Genomic DNA, 20,610 nt, shown 5'->3' on the forward strand with positions numbered 1-20,610 from the left:
AAGATATTAAAAAAATAATAAGATGTTTTTATATTTTTATTCTAGATATAAATGAGTGTGGGAGTAATCCATGTATGCACGGAGCAACATGTAGAGATAAGGCTAATTCCTATGTATGCAATTGTCAGCCTGGATATATAGGTGATAACTGTCAAATAGGTAAAAGTTATCATTTCGAAGTAATCTTTAAAACGCAACCACAAGTGAGCGTACAATATTCATTTGAAAAACACTCAAAACAATATCGCTGGTAAACAGAACATGTAATGTTTAGATTTGCATAGTGTTTAGTATGCACGCTTTGGCATACGATAAAGGGATTTATGCAGTTGTGTCCACTATAGTTCATTTAGTGCGATAATCAGCTCATACAATGGGATATTGTACGAGAAATAATATTCAACAACACCAGTTATGTATATATGTATAGGTCTATATTATTTTTGACATCATGCTCAAAATAGTTATGATGGTGATAGATATCAATATTTGTCTCAATTTAATATGAAAATGATGTTAAATTATAATGTTGAAGCGTTTTTTGTTCCGTGCTAATGACAGGTTAATGACATCATAGTAGTAAAAATCCATCTCAATAAGACTTATTTCTTTGTGTATATATGTGATTCAATATCTTTTCCCGTTCCCCTTTTCCCAAATGTGACCTACCGAATTAGACGTATTACCCGGTTTGTGCTAACATGAACAAAACGACGAATGCCACATGTGGAGCAGGATCTGCTTACCCTTCCGGACCACCTGAGATCACCTGGGGTTCTTGTTGCTCAGTCTTTAGTTTTCTATGTTGTGTTTTGTGTACTGTTGTTTGTCTGTTTGTCTGTTGGTCTTTTTTCTTTTTTAGCCATGGCGTTGTCAGTTTATTTTCTACTTATGAATTTGAATGTCCCTCTGGTATCTTTCGCCTCTCTTTCATTATTTTTAAATTGTATTTTGTGCAAATTTTGGTTTACTCAGGTGCTCCGGAGAGATAAGTTTTTCCTGCTCTACATCAGACATTCGCTATATCACTCCTAATAAAGTTAGATTTTAAATCGTATTTGATGATAAAGGATTAACGCAAAAATGGAATGGATATATCTCTTACCTAAGATTTTCAAGAACAAATTTTACCTGAAGAAACACCACAGACATCAAAACGTAAGTAAGGAAAAACAATAATAAAGGCTACTGTTGTGAAGATGAACATCTAAAAAAAATCAGATATTTTGTTTTTCAGATATTGATGAATGTCAGAGCAATCCATGTTACAATAATGCTTCATGTATTGATAAAACACCCGGATGGGACTGTGCCTGTTTATCTGGGTATACCGGAATCAGATGTCAGACAGGTTAGTAGGAATAAGAAAAAAAATCTTTAACGTTTTCCACTCGCAAATAATATTTTCATACCATTCACATATGAATATATTTAAAATGAGCATTTTTCTAAAGTAATTGTAAAGAATAAATTTATTCGATCGCTCATATATCATTTTCTTAGTTAACAATCTTTTTTTTTTTGTAAACATGCAATTGTTTTTGCTTTGTTTGATACAAATGATTTAAACATTATCAATTTTCAGAGATAGACGAATGTCAAAGTAATCCCTGTAGAAGTAATGGAACATGTGTGGATCTTCCTGATGGTTATCAATGTATTTGTTCAAATGAATCATTCGGACAGCATTGTGAAAAATGTAAGTTCATAAGTCATTTATTCACCCTGAGTCGTATTGATATATAATGCTATAATCTTACATCGTATCTAATGGGAATAAACTCATCATACTATACTATCAAATTTATATAAATTTGACATTTAATTCAATTTGAAGCAAACATAAAATATGGAAAACAGAATGTAGTTATAGAAAAGTCCTTGACCTTGAAATGAGAAAATTATTCTTTCATGGAAAAGGCAAAGTCAATCATTTCAACTGTAAATGATTTTCTGGCGATGAAAGTCAATATAGTGCAATTCTTTGCGACTGTCATACAAGTGAGAGGTTAAGCTAGCTATAAAACTAGGTTATATCCATCATTTTTTACATAAGGAAATGCCTGTAACAAGTCAGGAATATGACAGTTGTAGATCATTCGTTAGATGTGTTTGAGCTTTTGATTTTGCCATTTTATTAAATATTAAATTTAAATGTGACGTCACATTGTGCGTCGATTTCTTCGGCTAACATATAATACGTTGTTCGGCTGTGCCATTTTTATGTGCTGATTTAGGTTGTTTTATGTATTCGTTTTTATTTTGTAGTTAGTCACCACATCGGTGTTAACATTTATATCTATTATATAGTCATTTTTATAAATTTACTGTTTGCAAAAGTATGAATTATTCTAAATACTAATGATTTTCTTATCCCAGGCATATAACCTTAGCCGTATTTGGCACAACTTTTTGGAACTTTTGGTTATCAATGCTCTTCAACTTTGTACTTGTTTTGGCTTTCGAACTTTTTTATCTGAGCGTCACTGATGGGTCTTATGTAGACGAAACGCGCGTCTGGCGTATTAAATTATAAGCCTTGTACCTTTTGGTAGCTATTATTTGTGTGTGTGTCTGTCCTGTATGTTCTCCCATTTATTTGTATTGTAGTTCTGTCATGTAATCTTGTCATTTTAATGTTATATTTAACATTGACATAAAAGCGGGAGGTTTAGCTAGCCACAAAACCAGGTTCAACCCACCATTTTTCTTAAAATGTCCTGTACCAAGTCAGGAAAATGGCCATTGTTATATTATAGTTCGTTTCTGTGTGTGTTGCATTTTAGTGTTGAGTTTCTTTTGTGTCGTTGTTCTCCTCTTATATTTGATGTGTTTCCCTCAGTTTTAGTTTGAAACCCGGATTTGTTCTTTTCTCAATCGATTTATGAATTTCGAATAGCGGTATACTACTGCTGACTTTATTTATAAAGGACTTTCCGTTTTGAATTTCCCTTGGAGTTCGGTATTTTCGTTATTTTACTTTTTTAGGGGACAAAATTGCTCCCGTACAAACGAGCAATGACCCGAAAGGAATTGCTAAAACATGAATTTAAGTAGTAGTCGTAGATGATGGTAGGGCGTTATAAATAGAACGAAAAGAGTATTGCGTCACAAATGGCTATAAACTGGCAGGAATTAACAGGATGTTAATGGGACAAGAATCTGTTTGTATATTTTGAAATGAGTGTATACTAAACGAGCTGGTTTTGTACAATTCAAATTTCTGTATATTGTTTATTGAAAGGGATAAATCGTTGTTCATCAAGTCCTTGTCTGCATAATGGCATGTGTACAAATCAATATGGCGGATTCACATGTAAATGTTTAGAATCTTGGCATGGCGAAAGATGTGAATTTAAAGAAATTAATAAAACCCAGGTAATAAAACGGTACATTAAAGTATTTTGTTTTTAGAAATATCTAGATATTTTTAAGACTGGATTCATTTGCAAACTTTTTTGTCCGGTTTAATGCAACGTTAACTTAAAACAAATAATAAAATTTCCGTGCCCAAAAAATTATTTATAGAATAATCTTTAGAAAATAGGCAAAAGCTAGGAAGGGACCATTCAAAACAAATAAGGCAAAGAAAAACTGACAACGCCATGGCAACCCCCCCCCCCCCCCCCCCCCCCAAAAAAAAAAAACAAAATAAACAAACCAACGACGAAAAGACGAACACGCCCAAATAAGCTTACATAGAAAACTAAAGATTTAGCAACATCGACCCAATGAATGTTACATAGAAAACTAAAGATTTAGCAACATCGACCCAATGAATGGGATGAGCTCAGATGCTCCAATAAAAGTTATATGGAAACACATTTAGAAAGACTGAGATATAAAACAGCTGTTATCACAGGATAATTTTACCCGTTGCACTCGCAATCTAGTTAGTTTTTGTAGCATTGCATATTAATATGAACTGGAAATTTTCAAACAAAGTGAATTATTTAAATCTTATAAGGAGCGAAGCACTTGCTACAGGGAAAAAATTCACGACATTTAATAATTGATATTAAAAATATGTATACGTACGGTGGACTATATCTAACTTTGTTAAGCATCTTTATCCCTGAAATGTTTTTTTTCTGGATTTTTCATTATAAAGTTGTAGATTAAAAGCCACATTACAGAGCATGCATCTATATTATATATGAGCGTGACAAAATTGTTTATAAAAATATTGATATAAGGTTTGACTTATGCCTCTCCGATACCTAAAGTCCTAGTTCCCAATAAGCCACCCTATCTCGCCTTACCTGCAAACATTGTTTTGACTCTGAACCATTTAACACTAAAAATTAAAAACGAAGCAGAAAGTCCTTTGGATGAATATATATATGGTCTGTTATGGCTATCATGTTATGAGACATTTATTTAGTTTCCAACCATTCCGTTGGAAAGGTTTACAATATATCCAGTGTAAAATATAATTACAACAATCGTAACATTCCTAAAAAAAAGCCGTTATAATCACAAAATCATTTGGGTAATGACATTTACAGAAGTAAAACATTTATAGAAATAAGACAATTGACATCTCAGAACTCAGACGTGCGTGTCTTCTTCATAATACTCGGCGCTCAAATAAAAAAAATTGGATGCCAAATTAAATACTAAATAATTACATTACATGTATGTTTCATTATAATACGTTATTTTGATTGACTACCAGCAATCTCGCGACTTTCTGAAATTAACCTTGATATCAAAATGAAATGTAACATTCATGATAACACGAGCTTCCACAATAAAGTGCACAGGTAAATAAAAGAAAAACTTGATAGAAATTTTATTTTTAATAACCCTAGCAAAAAAATGTAATTATAAGTATTGAATGCTTCTTTTAGTAATTTTATAGGGGTGTAAAAGCGTTGACCATGCACACATTTCTAGAATGAAGCGCTTCCGCGCTTCATACAAAATGTACTTCGGTCAACGCTTTTACGCCCCAAAAATTTACAAAGAGAAGCATTAAATTCTTAAGTATAGATGAAGATTATTGGAAACAAAATAAATTCAAACGTTGTGACAAATACGGCTGCGGCCAGCTATGCCTGATGATGACAAACCTTAGCGTTTTGGATTATTCAATTTATTATCAACAGAAAATTTACAAAAACATTACCATATCATCGATATTTTATGTTAACACAGAAGTGATACACTCGCGGACGAAATATCCTGAAACTATTGATATGTTTTTCTTATAAATAAATTCTCGTATTATGTCATATGTACTTAATGTTATTCATTTATTATGTCTTACAGCTGTGTACTGATCTGGAATATACCGAATGCTCCTGCTTTACTCATCAGCTGAAACCAAAACCAAAATCAAACAAATTATTAATTGGTAGCATAGGTTCTATTATAGGATTGTGTATGACTATTATTTGTTACACAACATGGATGTTATTAAATGCAACGAATAATAAAGGTAATCGGATTGTTCCAGAGAAGACGGAAATATTAAACAATGACCAATCAATAAATATTGAAAATATGTTAAGAGACAAAGATAAAAGTAAAACACCAGTAAGCAGTGCCAGGAAAAACGGAAAGTGTCAAAAGAAACATCATAACTGTTTTACCGATCATAGTGGATTCGATTTTTCCAAACTATATTTTAATAAAGATGGCAGCAGAAGAATAATCAAATGCCGACATCAGAGAGATTCCTAACAAATATATAGACTTATTTAAGCTAGAATATATTCAAATTTTGTTTTATGAATAGACAATTCGGAAAAAATAAAGACTTGCAAAACGCAGTATTTTTGTTTGTGTCCTTCGGACGCTCTTGATATCACTCTCGTTTTAGTGGGATTTGTATTGCTAAGTCATTAGCTTTCTATGTAATATTTTGTAGACTGTTGCTTGTCTTTTCCCCGTTTGTCACATTTTTTTCCCATAATAATGTAGGTTTGTCTTCAATAATAAATAGGTCTCTAAATAATATGCAATACGTCAAACTCTTGAACTCCGAGGGTCTAAAACAGTAGAGACTAAAATAAAAAAGATTACGAAAGGTTAACATCAAAGTTTTCAAACAAAAGAAAACATAGCATTGAATTCTTTTCAATAGTTAAATAAAATGACCAATTTTTCCTGATGTCAAAACTGTTTAGTAAGGAGGTATAACATTGAATGAAACATTGCAAACGCATGCTTCTTGGACCTAAGGAGAAATAAGAACGTTCCAAATTCAAATCGCATCCCCCCTCTTCCCCTCCCCGTTGCAAAAAAAAAGTCGTCCCGCTGAATATGTTTTGGTATGAAAATTATCATACGCAACTGTTATAATGAGGGCTTAAAAGGGTTAAACGGGTTGTTTGGCGAGAATACGCTAAGATGGATAAATGTTGCATATTGAGGAAATTTACAGACATTGTATAGTCTTAACATTTTCATCTAGAAATTGACAATAAGGGTCGGTTGAAAACAAAACTTTACGACAAAAGAGATGATTTCAGCTTCCCAATTGTGAACTTTCCATTTCTATGTAGCAACATTCCAGCAGCGCCTGCATACGGAGTATATATCTCCCAATTGATACGATATTCCCGGGCTTGTGTTTCCTATCATGATTTCCTTGATAGAGGATTGCTGCTCACAAGGAAGCTATTAAACCAAGAGTTCCAAATGGTGAAGTTGAAATCATCCCTTCGTAAATTTTACGGACGCCATCACGAGTTGGTTGACCGTTATGGAATAACCGTTTCACAGATGATATCGGATATGTTCCTTATGTCGTAACTACAATACCCTTCCCTTTTCACGAATGTGACTTACCGAATTAGACTATTTACCGGATTTGTAATAACATAAGCAACACGACGGGTGCCACATGTGGAGCAGGATCTGCTTACCCTTCCGGAGCACCTGAGATCACCCCCAGTTTTTGGTGGGGTTCGTGTTGCTTAGTCTTTAGTTTTCTATGTTGTGTCATCTGTATTATTATTTGTCTGTTTGTCTTTTTATTTTTGGCCATGTCGTTGTCAGTTTGTTTTCGATCTATGATTTTGACTGTCCCTCTGGTATCTTTCGTCCCTCTCTTTCAAGTAGAACCCGAATATACGTTATGTAAATCTATCTATTACATATCAAATAACAGAACAATATGTTTGGTACCAACAGCTGTGTCTACTTTAACTAGTTTCCTCTATAAGCGTGCACATTTACACATCCTTCCAAGTCACATGACGTCTTATTTAGTGTTTTAATTTAAGCAGGGGTGGGGGTTGTGTCCATGTAAAACTGAGTTAAAACTACCTGATAGCGCTGTTCGGTGTTACTTGTAAGTCTCAGAGGAGTTGGTGGTTGATAGTTGGTGTTGTTTGTTACTGTCTCATAACGACTAATATAATGATCCACCAGCGCATTTTATTGGTGACTTATAAAGAGAAAAAAAACTTTAGAAAATCGCTTTGCATCTGTTCACAAAACTGTAAACGATGTTCGCCCTTTACAATGATAATCAAAATCAGGATTTCAATGTTCAGAAAGATTATACTTTGAATAAAGGAAATATCGTGGACGAACATCTAAATGCTACAACTGAATATACATAGATTTGTACTACATATACACTCCGGAATTGCGACCGAATATTGGTACATTCATAGATGTATAAACCCATATCTATGGGTTTATACATCTATGGTACATTTAATTATATTTTTGTACTAAGTAAATGTGTAGCTTCAAAACGAAAACTAACGGAAAGACTAACAGTACAAGGTACCGCGACCTTACAGTTATTAAAAACTAGATAATTAAGAATACAAAGATCAACTAATAGATCATGTCTTCCCAGACTAATATATCAATCAGTACATTTCAAATGGACTTAAAGTAAACACGTCATAATCAGTTTACAAAATGCATATAATTGTTCTATAACAAAATCTGAAAATCGCTAAGATGCAGGGCCACATTGCATAATTGGTAATAACTGGAAATAGTAATTATAAGTTTAGTTATTATGTTTTAAACATTAGAACATAAGTTAATGAACGTTTAGAACAATCCTTAAGTTAGGACAAAGATCTTTTTGAAATGTTGAATAGACAATCCTTAAGAATAAATATATTAAAACAAGTATCATGGATCGTATCTAAAATTAAGAACTCTGTATACTATATCATTGTATACAGTTACATTCCCAGAGAGGCATCAGTGGCAGAATGGTCAAAGGAGTTCATTTACTGTATCACTAGCCTGTCGAGACTGATGATTTGAATTCGAACTCAGGTGCGGTCGACTCGTATAGAAATTGACTAGGATTGTCAGATATCCTGCCGAATGTCGGTTGTTCTCTCTGGACACTTTGGCTACTTCCACCAATAAAAACAGACCACCAGGAAATAACCAATATTGTTGAAGTTGCAGTCAACACCAAAAATTCATCAATCAATCAATCAATTTCCCAATCTCATTCTTTGTATATATAAAAGGATTTAGTAGAGGCGTTGAGTAATTTAAGGTAACAATAATTTACCAGTTTGAATAGACAACATCGATACAGAAATTGCATGCATAGCAAACAATAACATATAAACCCCATAAAAAGGGATCAAAGGAATTGTATTAAGCTTCATTAGTTTCATTTTCTGTTCGTATTAATTTGTTTTTGTTTATTGATGGTCAATGTGTCCAAATCTTTATTTTGCAGCATTGTAGTTAGTATGAGTCTATTTGTTTTTGTTTGTTAGTTTGATGGAGAGCTATATTGTCAACAAACTCCATTTTGGCTCTTGATGTTCTTATTAGGTTGTTTTATTTGTTTGATGTAGTATTGTGAAAAGATATTTATTTCGTTTGTTGATCGTTTTTGTCCTGCATGTTGATTTCATTCTATTTATTTTTCTGTTTCCTGTGTATCATTTGTCCTCTAGATTTCCCAATTTCAATCCTAATAAAGCCAAAGATATATTTACCCAAGGTTAATCAATATGTAACCTAGATCTTTCTCAGTTTTAAAATATTTGTCCTTGTTTACTGAGTAGGATAAGTGACTTATATCAGGTTTCCATTTAAATTTTTGAATGGTGTCTCATAAACTTTCACATTATTTCACTTTTCCTTTCATCAAAGTATTATAGATACATATCCGTATAGTTAATTGAACATCAGTGTTTATTCTTTTTATGTGCTTTATTCAATAAAATTTACATCGGTTAAATATTCTATCCGTGTTTCGTTTGATTTACTACATGAATATTTGTTTATGTGACTGCAGATTACAGTTACAGGGGGTAAAAATGATATAATACCAAACATTCTAAGAAAGCTTGTTCCATTTGATGAAATCTGTGTCTCTTTCAACTGTCCAACCTGTGGCTTAATGGACATACAGAACAAAAGAAAAAGAGAACTACGAAAGGCGCATCTGACATATAAGCCTCATATATTTTATGGGTGTTATCTTTAATTGAGAATGAATATTGTCAGGGTCTTTAAGTTATATATATGTTCTTGGTTAAAATTCCCTCCCTCGTGATTTTTAACTACTACCAATGTTTATATAAGTCGAAGTTTTCATTAAGGTTGGTTAAGTCTAGAATAGTCTATAGTTAAGATAATGTTCATTTCTGTTTTGTTTTCTGTAAAAAGACAATATTCTAGAAAAAATAATATATTAATTTTATTAACAAAGAGGGACAAAAGATACCAAAGGGATATTTAAACTCATAAATCGAAGACAAACTCACAATGCCATTGTAAGAAAAGAAAAATGTTGAAAAAAAAACAAATAGCAGTATACAAAACACAACATAGAAAACAAAAGACTGAGCAACACGAACCCATCTAAATAAATAGAATTTAGGCCTGGATGAGTCGACAGGGTCAGCGTCATCTGCTATACATGTATCACGTGCTATGCGAATCCACACTCAGTCAAACTGTCAGAATCGTGTATAGGACACACTTGTTAATATTATAATAGTGTTAATCCACACTCAGTCAAACTGTCAGAATCGTGTATAGGATACACTTGTTAATATTATAATAGTGTTAATCCACACTTAGTCAAACTGTCAGAATCGTGTATAGGACACACTTGTTAATATTATAGTGTTAATCCACACTCAGTCAAACTGTCAGAATCGTGTATAGGACACACTTGTTAATATCATAATAGTGTTAATCCGCACTCAGTCAAACTGTCAGAATCGTGTATAGGACACACTTGTTAATATTATAATAGTATTAATCCGCACTCAGTCAAACCGTCAGAATCGTGTATAGGACACACTTTTAAATATTATAATAGTGTTAATCCACACTCAGTCAAACTGTCAGAATCGTGTATAGGACACACTTTTTAATATTATAATAGTGTTAATCCACACTCAGTCAAACTGTCAGAATCGTGTATAGGACACACTTTTTAATATTATAATAGTGTTAAAAAAGAGGGACGAAAGATACCAGAGGGACATTCAAACTCATAGATCGAAAACAAACTGACAACGCCATGGCCAAAAATAAAAAGACAAACAGACAAATAATAGTACGGATGACACAACATAGAAAACTAAAGTCTAAGCAACACGAACCCCACCAAAAACTGGGGGTGATCTCAGTAGCTCCGGAAGGGTAAGCAGATCCTGCTCCACATGTGGCACCCGTCGTGTTGCTTGTGTTATTACAAATCCGGTAAATAGTCTAATTCGGTAGGTATAATAGTGTTAAATGTAAGTTATTGTTTACGAGTTGTATCTTTGAATTACATAATGTCACTTTTCTCATTCCAACCAAGACTGAGCAACATGAATCAACCTGAAATCCGGGGGAGATCACAGGTGCTCCGGAAAAGATCTTGTTAATAAGTATATTCGGAACACCGAGTGTATACTGGAATAATGTAAAATTTAGACACTTTCTGCTTTGTCGAGTGTTTTTAAAATTAAAACGTTTCTTTATACAAGGTAAATAAAGAATTAAAAAGTAAAAATCTTGATGTATGTCTTTCGGGTAAAAGCAACTATTTAGAGATCCCGCAGAGTTCGAATAAAAGAATACATGGGGTAGATATTACTTTTACGGACAATTTAGGTTTATAACCATGATCAATCATTATTTTACAAGGATCATATTACAGAACGTAAACATGGTTTTAACGGAAGACTGTTTTCGAGTATAAGAAATTTAATTTCATATATGTTATTTGAATTTTTTATTGAATTAAATAAAAAAAGAAGAAAATCGTTATTGATATAACAGAGCTTCAATGCTTGGTGTCTAGTACACATAAAATTAAGAGCAAATGTTTAAATCTATTCATCTCAATAAATAAATAATTGCTAATGTTTAACGGTTCATATTAGTTCGTAAAGATCAGGCGAATTGATTTTTTCGCCATACGCTTTTTTTGTCCAAACAGGAGTTTGTTATTATCCCTGGTGTCTTGAAAACGAACTTGGTAGCATGTTCTATTTCGACATAGGAAACGTACGACGAACTGTCGTGCTAATATGCGTACATCATTTTAACAACGCATGGAAACATACAAATAGCATCCGGCCTGGACAGTGTGTTTGATGATAAATGACGATTGACTGATTTGGTCTTCCAACACTTTTGATTCGTGCGTTACTGATTAGTCTAATGTAAACGAAACGCACGTCTGGTATGCCAATTTGTAAGCCTGGTAACTTTGATTATGTTCTACTGATGTGAAAGCACATTCAAAATACGTTCAATTGGGCGTTTGAAACGAAACATTGTAACTTAAATATACATTTAATTGATTTAAACAGGCGTTAACTGAGTTGCGCGCTGTAACAATTGTTCATTCTTCAAATTTCATTCTGTAATATGAAAGTTCCTCGCATGTTTTACATTTATTGACATTCAAACACGTATGCATCCTTTGAAAGAATCATATTACGTACGTGTGAGTCACATGATCTACTTTAAAATTCTTCTTTAAGGATTACAAACAATTAATGGTTAGAACTTGATTTCCGCTATATAAATAAACATCCCATATTTTAAACATTTAGCGATAATCAACAAAATGTGTTTTTGACACAAAGAAATGAATATAATTGCTTACTTTCATAGCGGGATTCTTATCAGTGGATTTAGTACACGGAAAATGTATAGTTGCACAAGTGGTCATCAAAGGCAATGAACCTTAATGTAAATACAAAATTAGAAATAAATCTGCATATATTTTGTGCTTCCTTTATTGTTCTTGTACCTTGTTGCCCAGCTTTGGCTATACTTTTTGTCCTTTTCAGTTTATAATTGCTCCTCATCTTTTTATAAATTTAGAATTTATAAATATTGTTGCCTTGAGTATCACAGAAGAGACATTTATCGTCGAATTACGCATCTGGTGCAAAAAAATTGGTTTCGTTAATGTTATTGTTACAAATGTTTCGTAGTTTGTTTGCAAACGTGTAGACAAAGATAACAAAGAGGCGTAGACAAAGATAACAAAGAGGCGTAGACAAAGATAACAAAGAGGCGGAGGTGCCAAAATAACAGTCAAAATTCGTAGGTTGAAGAGAAACTAATAACACAATGACAAAAAAGAAAGAAATTGATGAAAAGACAAACAAAAACATCAACAAAAACACTAAACGAAAAACTAAAGACTGCTCAACACCAACTCTAATAATATCAGCAAGGCTTAAAACATCCTGATGCACTAGCAAAAATCGTCTTGTTGCTCATGGCCAAGCATACATGGGTTGGTAAGTCGCATTTAGTGGCGACTTAATAGAGGAAAAGAGGACGGAATTGTGGTTACAACAAGTTGTACATATTCGTGGCAATCTCTGACACAGATATTACAAAACGGTCAACCATGCGCTGCAAAAATGTTGCTTAATAGAATGGAAAGTTCTCAGTTCCAACGCTGAATTTAATTTTTTTTTTGTCGTAAAGTTATATTCTCTACCGACCCTTATTGCCAATTGCTATTTGCAAGACAAGATATAAGTCAGACATAACTGTATCTGTGGTTTCCTTTATTTCAAGTTTGATGGGATAGATGCTTACTAAATAGTCAAAAAGCTTTAACTTATCTAGTAAGAGGAAATAGTATCAATTCAATGTCTCCCATTCGCTTTGATCTTTCGCAGATATTTTTAATGCGTACACTAGATGATATATCTTTCCCTTTCGCAAACATCCTTTGAGTCATTGTTTTTGTTCATATCGTGTTGTTTTTGCTGAGAAAGTTTTATGATTTGTTTGTAGATCTTTGAGGTTATTTAGCTTTTATTATACGTCATGTCAAAATGCCAGATTTTGATTGGTTAATACGAGGGAGACAATTTACTCTATCACATGGCAAATGCTCTATTACCCTTCACGGAGACGCTTGCTCAAGTGTGCGCTTTGATAAATACGGATGATTGTTATGTACAAGACGACGTAGTTTATTACTTTGAATTTGAAATTTAAAAGACAGTAATAACAGAACATTCAGTATAATAAATTAAATAACACATATGGGAGAGGGTCATAGAGCAGATTGTTACCCCTCGAAAAGACATTGTCATCCTTGGCTTAGCCTCAGTTGACAATGTTTTCTCGGGTTAAAAATCTGCTCATTCACTCTCTCAGCTATGTGTTATTTATATAATCTTAAGATGGTCTCAGTGTCAGCATCCTCCCTTAATTAATGGCATTTTTGAAATATACATTATAACTGCAGTTTGTTAAATAAGAAATAATGTAACTAGATTGAAATTAAGGTTTCGCGTGCTGGTAAGTGTCAAATATTCATGTTTTGATGACCGTTACTTTTTGTTTTTGACGGTGTTGGTGAATTATAGAAATATCCAATGTGGGCAAAGAAATAAAAATTATTAGTTTATTTCGCCACTTGGTCAATAGTACTGCTGATGGACATATAGCTTTATCTTAGAAATAGCCAGCATTATTGTACCTGCATAAATTCGAAAACGTAGACTGTGTAAAGCGTCATTATATAAATAAATTAGTGATGACTTTATCAGACCTCTGGTTTCAATTCAGGTGAAGTTTGTCATGGATGATTTTGACCTTGTCTTGAATGCATTTTTTTGTTGATAAATATTTTAGTTTAATCTTTCTTTTTCCTTTTTTGTATTTAGCTACCAAACATATTGTGTGTAATGTGTCATAAGTTTAATTTTTAACCTACTCGTTTATGTATATTTAATACATTACCGTCTAATAACAAGGACAATTTGCGTATCTGATTTATTGTGTTGCATTGATATGAACACTAAATCAGTTCCTTTAAACCTTTTTATTTAATAAAAACAGAAAGTGTAGGCTAATCAAACATCAAATGACAAGATGTAAGTAATATCTTAAATCCTTATAATAACAGTAGAACAGAAAGCAATCGCGGAGAATATGTTTTTAGAATGATAAGTAAAATTAAGAAGGGCATTTTTTCCAAGAAGTAATTGAAAGGTTTTCCATGAAGGATTTTGTACATGTTTTCCTCTGATGAGGTGTAATACCCCAATGCTAAGATAAGGATTTGTCATCCTAAAGAGTTTTTATTGGTTAATATGCAATTCTACAGTCCAGTCATACATATATAAAATGTAAGTCTGCTTGACGCATTTTTCAATTTTCACTTAAAACATGAAAAGTTTATTCCTATGGTTTGTGTGTGTGTATGTACTTCCTACAAACTTGTGTATTCCACTGGGAATGTTTTATCCGTATGGCTCCTCTAATGGTGACAACCAACTACATAAAAACGACGACGGAAGTTCTAATGAAATTCATATCAGTACGGCATTCCCGTTTTTCAATCACAGCGAAAGATCACTTTTTGTAAGTACTGACGCAGAATATTAAGAAGACCATTAAACAATTAGTGTTATTATAATTCATGTCAAAATGCAAGACTTTGATTGGTTTGATACGAGAGAGACAATTTACTATATTACCCTTCACGGAGACGCTTGATCAAATGTGCGCTTTATTGAATACGGATGGTTGTTATGTACAAGACGTCATAGTGTATTTCTTTTAATTTGAAACTCAATAGACAGTAATAACAGAACATTCAGTATAATAAATTAAATAACACATATCTGAGAGGGTGATAGAGCAGATTGTTACCCCTCGAAAAGACATTGTCAACCTTGGCTTCGCCTCAGTTGACAATGTTTTCTCGGGGTAACAATCTGCTCTATCACCCTCTCAGCTATGTGTTATTTATATATTGTGCATGAGGAAATATCTTAAATGTATATAAAATACCACATTAGGTAACTATAGATTATCAGCAACGAGAAAACTTTTTCTATCATTAACAAAAGAGAGTAGAAAGATTTGAAACGGAAATTCAATCTAATAAGTCGACAACAAACTGACAATGCCATGACAAAAAATGAAAAACGATCAAAACAAACATACCTGAATTACTCTATAAATTTATGTATTCTTTTTCACAACAATATTCATCCCAAGTATATTTTTATCAATATTTAATACTGAATTCCAATTCATTAGCATATCTTTTTTTAATATAAAAAAAAACAACAAAAAAACCAAATGACACTTCTTATTTATTAGAGTAACTAATCAAATTCACTGTTATAATAGATATCATTATAATTTACATTTTTTTTACTTTTATTTTTAACATTAGAAAGTACTTATCGAACAACGATTTCCGTAGCGAGATTGGGATGAACTTTTTTGTCTCTCATGAAGGTTTCTATAAAATCCGATAATTTCGACAATTTGTCGTTTTATGACAGCTCTGTTTAAAAATTCACGTGTTTCTAAAGGATAGATTATACTGCAATCCCTTTGCCAAGTCAACACTGTAAAGGAAGTTGAAACATGCGGAATTTTAATCGATCTTTAATCACAAAAATTATTTTTTTCTACTGGCATGGGATATATTCAGTTGTCATGTTATTTTATAAAATGCAGTTACATTCAGAAACTTGTCCATTCCCCCAAACGTGTCCGATTCCCCTAAACGTGTTCATATGACGTCACTGAACTGCAAAACATGTCTAGTTGTTAAAGGGCACCAAAGCGTGTCCTTTTTATGTGCCAAATCGTGTCCATTAAAAAAAGAAGCACAAACGCGTCCATATGAGACCAAAACGTCTCCCTTTTTATGAACGCTCAATCGTGTCCATATTATAAAACACGCAAACGTGTCCATCGTTAATGAATATTGATTCATAATCACGTATGTTATTTTTAAAAATAAAAATCCAATCGATATTGTTACTGGAACCTTAGTTGTTAAAATTGGACAGTAATTCTTTAAAAGCCCAGACACCACTTTTGTAGGAAGCAGACCGTGCGATACCCTCATGTATTATTAACATATTTAGGCCTCACCGGAGTATATTAGAACAAAAGAATTCAGATAGTAAACGATGAATTTGACTGTACAAAACTAAATAATTGCAATTTTTATGTTCGTTCTAAATATGCATGACATATTTGCTACTGGACATTTAGCAATCAACTATCCCGAGTTAGTTTATGTGATGCAAATTAACTTGCAATCATGCTTAATGTTAACAACAGGCGTTAAACAAACTAATGCTAATAAATGACCACTTGATCAATAGTTGAAGCAATGGGGAAAAGTTTTGATTTCTTAAGTGTGAAGTACCTCCATTTAAAATTTAGAACAATAATGACCATATTGATAAAACAAAAATAATAAAACCACTGCAGGTAAAAATGATTTTTTGTTGTGCCATTCATTTCTTATCTGGTATTTGTTTATCTTAAAGCAGAATTCAGTAATTTCATCTTTCACAGTGGATAGTGTACCATGTTTTGAACATTTATCTATACGCATCACTACACCTTTCCTCCAGATGTCCTTGGATGGCGGATTTGATCTATTTTTAGAATCCTGTAACCAAAACCCGACGTTTTCAATCCTGTCCCCAATCATTGAATTGTATTAATGGTTACTGATGTCATTGAGGACATACTATCGCTAAAAGTTTTGATACTTTCTGGCGTTTTAAAGTGGACACATTTTGGCGAATAAATGTTTTGGGGGATGTGAAATCGGACACGATGGGGCGTTTTAGGATTTTAAGGAATTGTTTGGGCAAAATAGACACGTTTGGGGTTATCGGACACGTTTTGGGGGATGGACACGTTTGGGAGTGTTACATATATAGGTTGGACTCGGACTCTAGTCGAAGTCCAATCTGACGTCATAAATAAAGCAAAAATAAAACAAAATTTCAAATTTACCTATGATTCTCTGTCTCTTTAATCGAAGTCCTTTATCCTCTCAAATCGACGCCCAGTTCTTGTCATCTCCAATCGGCATCCATTTTTTGCGTACCTGCAATAATGTTATAGTGTTACAATGACGTCATTTTCAGCTTCTAGAAATGAACAAGACACAATTCTGTATTACGGACTTATCATTGTTAAAAAAAAAGGAAAGGAAGGAATAACCTAACGTGAAGACGTTTATCGCCGACATGTCAATTTCTAAAGAAATCTCTAAAGCCAATTACCATCACAGTAGATTCTGGTGATATTTGACGTTGATTAAAGGATACTGGACTTCGATTTGATAGTGTGACGTCAGTTTACCGCAACCAGCCAATATAAATAAACTATAATGCATTATTTTGTAGGTTAATAACAACGGAGATTTAACGTTTATTTCTGCACTACCAACTTATACTCCAGAGTCATTTCCATTCCAACAAAATGCTAGAATTATAGCGACGTACTGGGCCGATGTTGACACTAGGATAGTAGGCGATGTCTGGTATAGGGAAACAAATAACGCAATATTACTTGGCCTTGCTTCTAGTGATGTACGATCTACTTTTTCTCAGCAGTCAGAATTTAATGCGAGCTGGATGTTCATTACGACATGGGATAGAGTTGGTTTTTATGGGGCTGATGCTGTAGGAGAAACCAAAGTATGAAAATATGTTTTTCCCGTATTAAAAATATAAGAAATACATTTTTAAAATCTTAAAACAGCTTTTCAATTTCTGTTTATGTTTTTTTTAAATATTCTGGCCTCCAAACATCACCGAAAAAAACATTTATGCAGATCTGGTGCAGTAAAATTGATATCTTGAATGATATTGTAACAACCACCCCCACCCGACCCCCTCCCACACACAAACACACCTTAGAAAATGAGTAATAATGCGTAAATTATTGAATATATCATTTGATCAAAGTAATCATTTGATGTGAATTACCCAAATATCAAAATTGACGAACAGACGCCATTGATGACTTGATTTGTATTTCACTACAACAAATAACAAACAGCGATTTTATTTGGATATTGAATTGTCATGGCAACATTTAATCAATGTTCATTCAAACAACAACAACAACAGTACACAACCAAATTATGTTTTAATCAATAAAATCTTGATGACGATTGAACTAATCACTGTATCACAGCTGGGCGATCCAAAGCTGGTGTACTGAAGGGCGGTCCATTCAGCAATATTTCAGGATTAGCAACTGGGCTATTCATAGTCTGCATAAAATGAAGTAAATTTCGCTCCGGTTGTGTGACTGTGCTTCAGCTTGTTACCATGACGGATATTTGTATGAAGACTGGAGCAACTGAAAAATAAATAAGACCAGCAGCAAACAAAGTTCAATTTATAAGGGTGGGAGAGGATGGGTCTAAATTTTTCAACGTCCTCTCCGTTTGGTGTTTAAGGTATAAGTGACTGTTAAAATGTACGAATTTGTAATTTAGTATCAAAATGTTTAACTATTTAGCTTACGCTTAACTGCATGATTGATAAAGAGAATTAAAGTCTATTTATCATTTTTGTAATATTAAAATCCTACTAGATTTATTCACCTTTCCAATTTTTCAACAAACGTGATGATTTTGACAGCCCAATCGTCAATTTCCAATTTCTCAGCAGTAACATACGCTCTGTCCTATCATGTGGCAATTTTATACACTATCCACACTGGTGGGTGTGCACCCTAAACAAAACTGCTGCTACAGAGTTGTTAGGCAAAACGACTGAAATCAACATTTTTTTGTTACATCTTTAAATACTAGAATAGTGGTCTAACCTATATTATTTTCCGATGGCGACTTATTCTCGATTGTTACATTTTGTCTGAGTGTTGATAACCATGGAGGGTGATGCATGCATAGCAAGTGACCTTTAACCTGTCGACACACCCGGACTTGTTCCTTTCGGAGTTCATGCAATATCCTCAGTTTTTTGTGTGTTACCTTAATTTGACTTTTTTGTCGATTTATGAGATTTGAACAACGGTAAACTAATGCCGTCCTAATTTTTTTTACCATGGGATATAAACAAATACACAAAAGTTGTCTTTGATTCAGCTATATGTCAAATTGTTGGCGAGGCTCATCATGGCAAATTACTACATACCCAACCAAATATTAATATGTCAACGTCAACCAAACAGGTATCATTTACACACAAAAGTATGTAATCAAAATCACAATAATTGTGATGGTTTAAGTTTTTCGTGGTTTTTTTTCCAGAGATGTACGTTTCAATGCATCCTGGTGACTGACGGAAAACATTCATTTGTTTTTTTTAATTATAACCTGTTTCGATGGACAACAGGAACATCCGGTGGTGGAAACATATCTAATGGTCTTGGAGGTACACCAGCTCAGGTAATAACTATACGCAATATTACACCATAATATATATTATTTGAACTTTTAAAATGGATCGTCTTGTTAATCCACATGTCTTATAGAAATGTCTTATATTTGCTTCATACCATTGCAGACAATAAGTTCATGAAAATAATACTTTCGGTGTTTGATGCATTCGAAGTGCTTTTCTAAATATAACATCATCGGGAACGGTCAATTCTAAAAATTAATAATTGAATAATTGAAGAGCTATTTGATCAAAAGGGCATAGAAATAAAAGTGAGGTCCATCTAAAGTTAGCTTTGCCTGAGGGTCTTTGAACCTAGTTTTCTTAATAATTTCTATATTTATCAACGGATAATTGAACATATCTTATCAAATTAATGATATTAAAATATTCAAAGGCATTATTTACTATCCCCGATAGAGCTCGTGTCGCTGGGATATGGTTATAGTATCCGTCAGTCCATCTTGTCGACTGTCCGTCTGTCTATTAACTCATCCGTCCAGACCGTTATCTGTCGTCATATTCTCTTGAACATGCTATATCGTCGGTTAGATTTGACCATTTTTACGAGAATTGTTGGACTTTGACCATTGTTTTGGAGTATTGTAAAAATGACACCTTATTAACGCAACTCTTCTGATTCCTCCAATAGATATAAGAAGATGTGGTACATGTATGAGTGCCAATGAGACAACTTTCCATCCAAGTCACAATTTGTAAAAGTTAACCATTATAGGTCAAAGTACGGGCTTCAACACAGAGCCTTGGCTCACACCGAACAGGAAGCTATAAAGGGCCCCAAAAATGACTTGTGTAAAACCATTCAAACAGGAAAACCAACGGTCTAATCTATATAAAAAACGAGAAACGAGAAACACTTATGAACCACATCAACAGGTTTCTAACTTAGAACAGGTGCAAACAAATGCTGCGGGTTTGAACGTTTTATCTGGCGCCAACCTTCACCCTAACATGAGACAGT

The 20,610-nt window shown here is 33.3% G+C and overlaps 1 protein-coding gene across 1 annotated transcript in view; it reads left to right on the forward strand.

Moving 5' to 3' along the window:
• LOC127701785 (fibropellin-1-like) overlaps window positions 1–20,610 on the forward strand; it is an 85,949-nt gene that overhangs the window by 61,562 nt on the left and 3,777 nt on the right. The window contains exons 11-13 of the mRNA XM_052205750.1: window positions 46–159; window positions 1,238–1,351; window positions 1,586–1,699. Coding sequence (XP_052061710.1) covers window positions 46–159; window positions 1,238–1,351; window positions 1,586–1,699 — 342 coding nt within the window. The remainder of the gene's footprint in view (window positions 1–45; window positions 160–1,237; window positions 1,352–1,585; window positions 1,700–20,610) is intronic.

Source organism: Mytilus californianus, unplaced genomic scaffold (genome assembly GCF_021869535.1).
Source record: "Mytilus californianus isolate M0D057914Y unplaced genomic scaffold, xbMytCali1.0.p SCAF_5, whole genome shotgun sequence".
Lineage (NCBI taxonomy): Eukaryota > Metazoa > Mollusca > Bivalvia > Mytilida > Mytilidae > Mytilus > Mytilus californianus.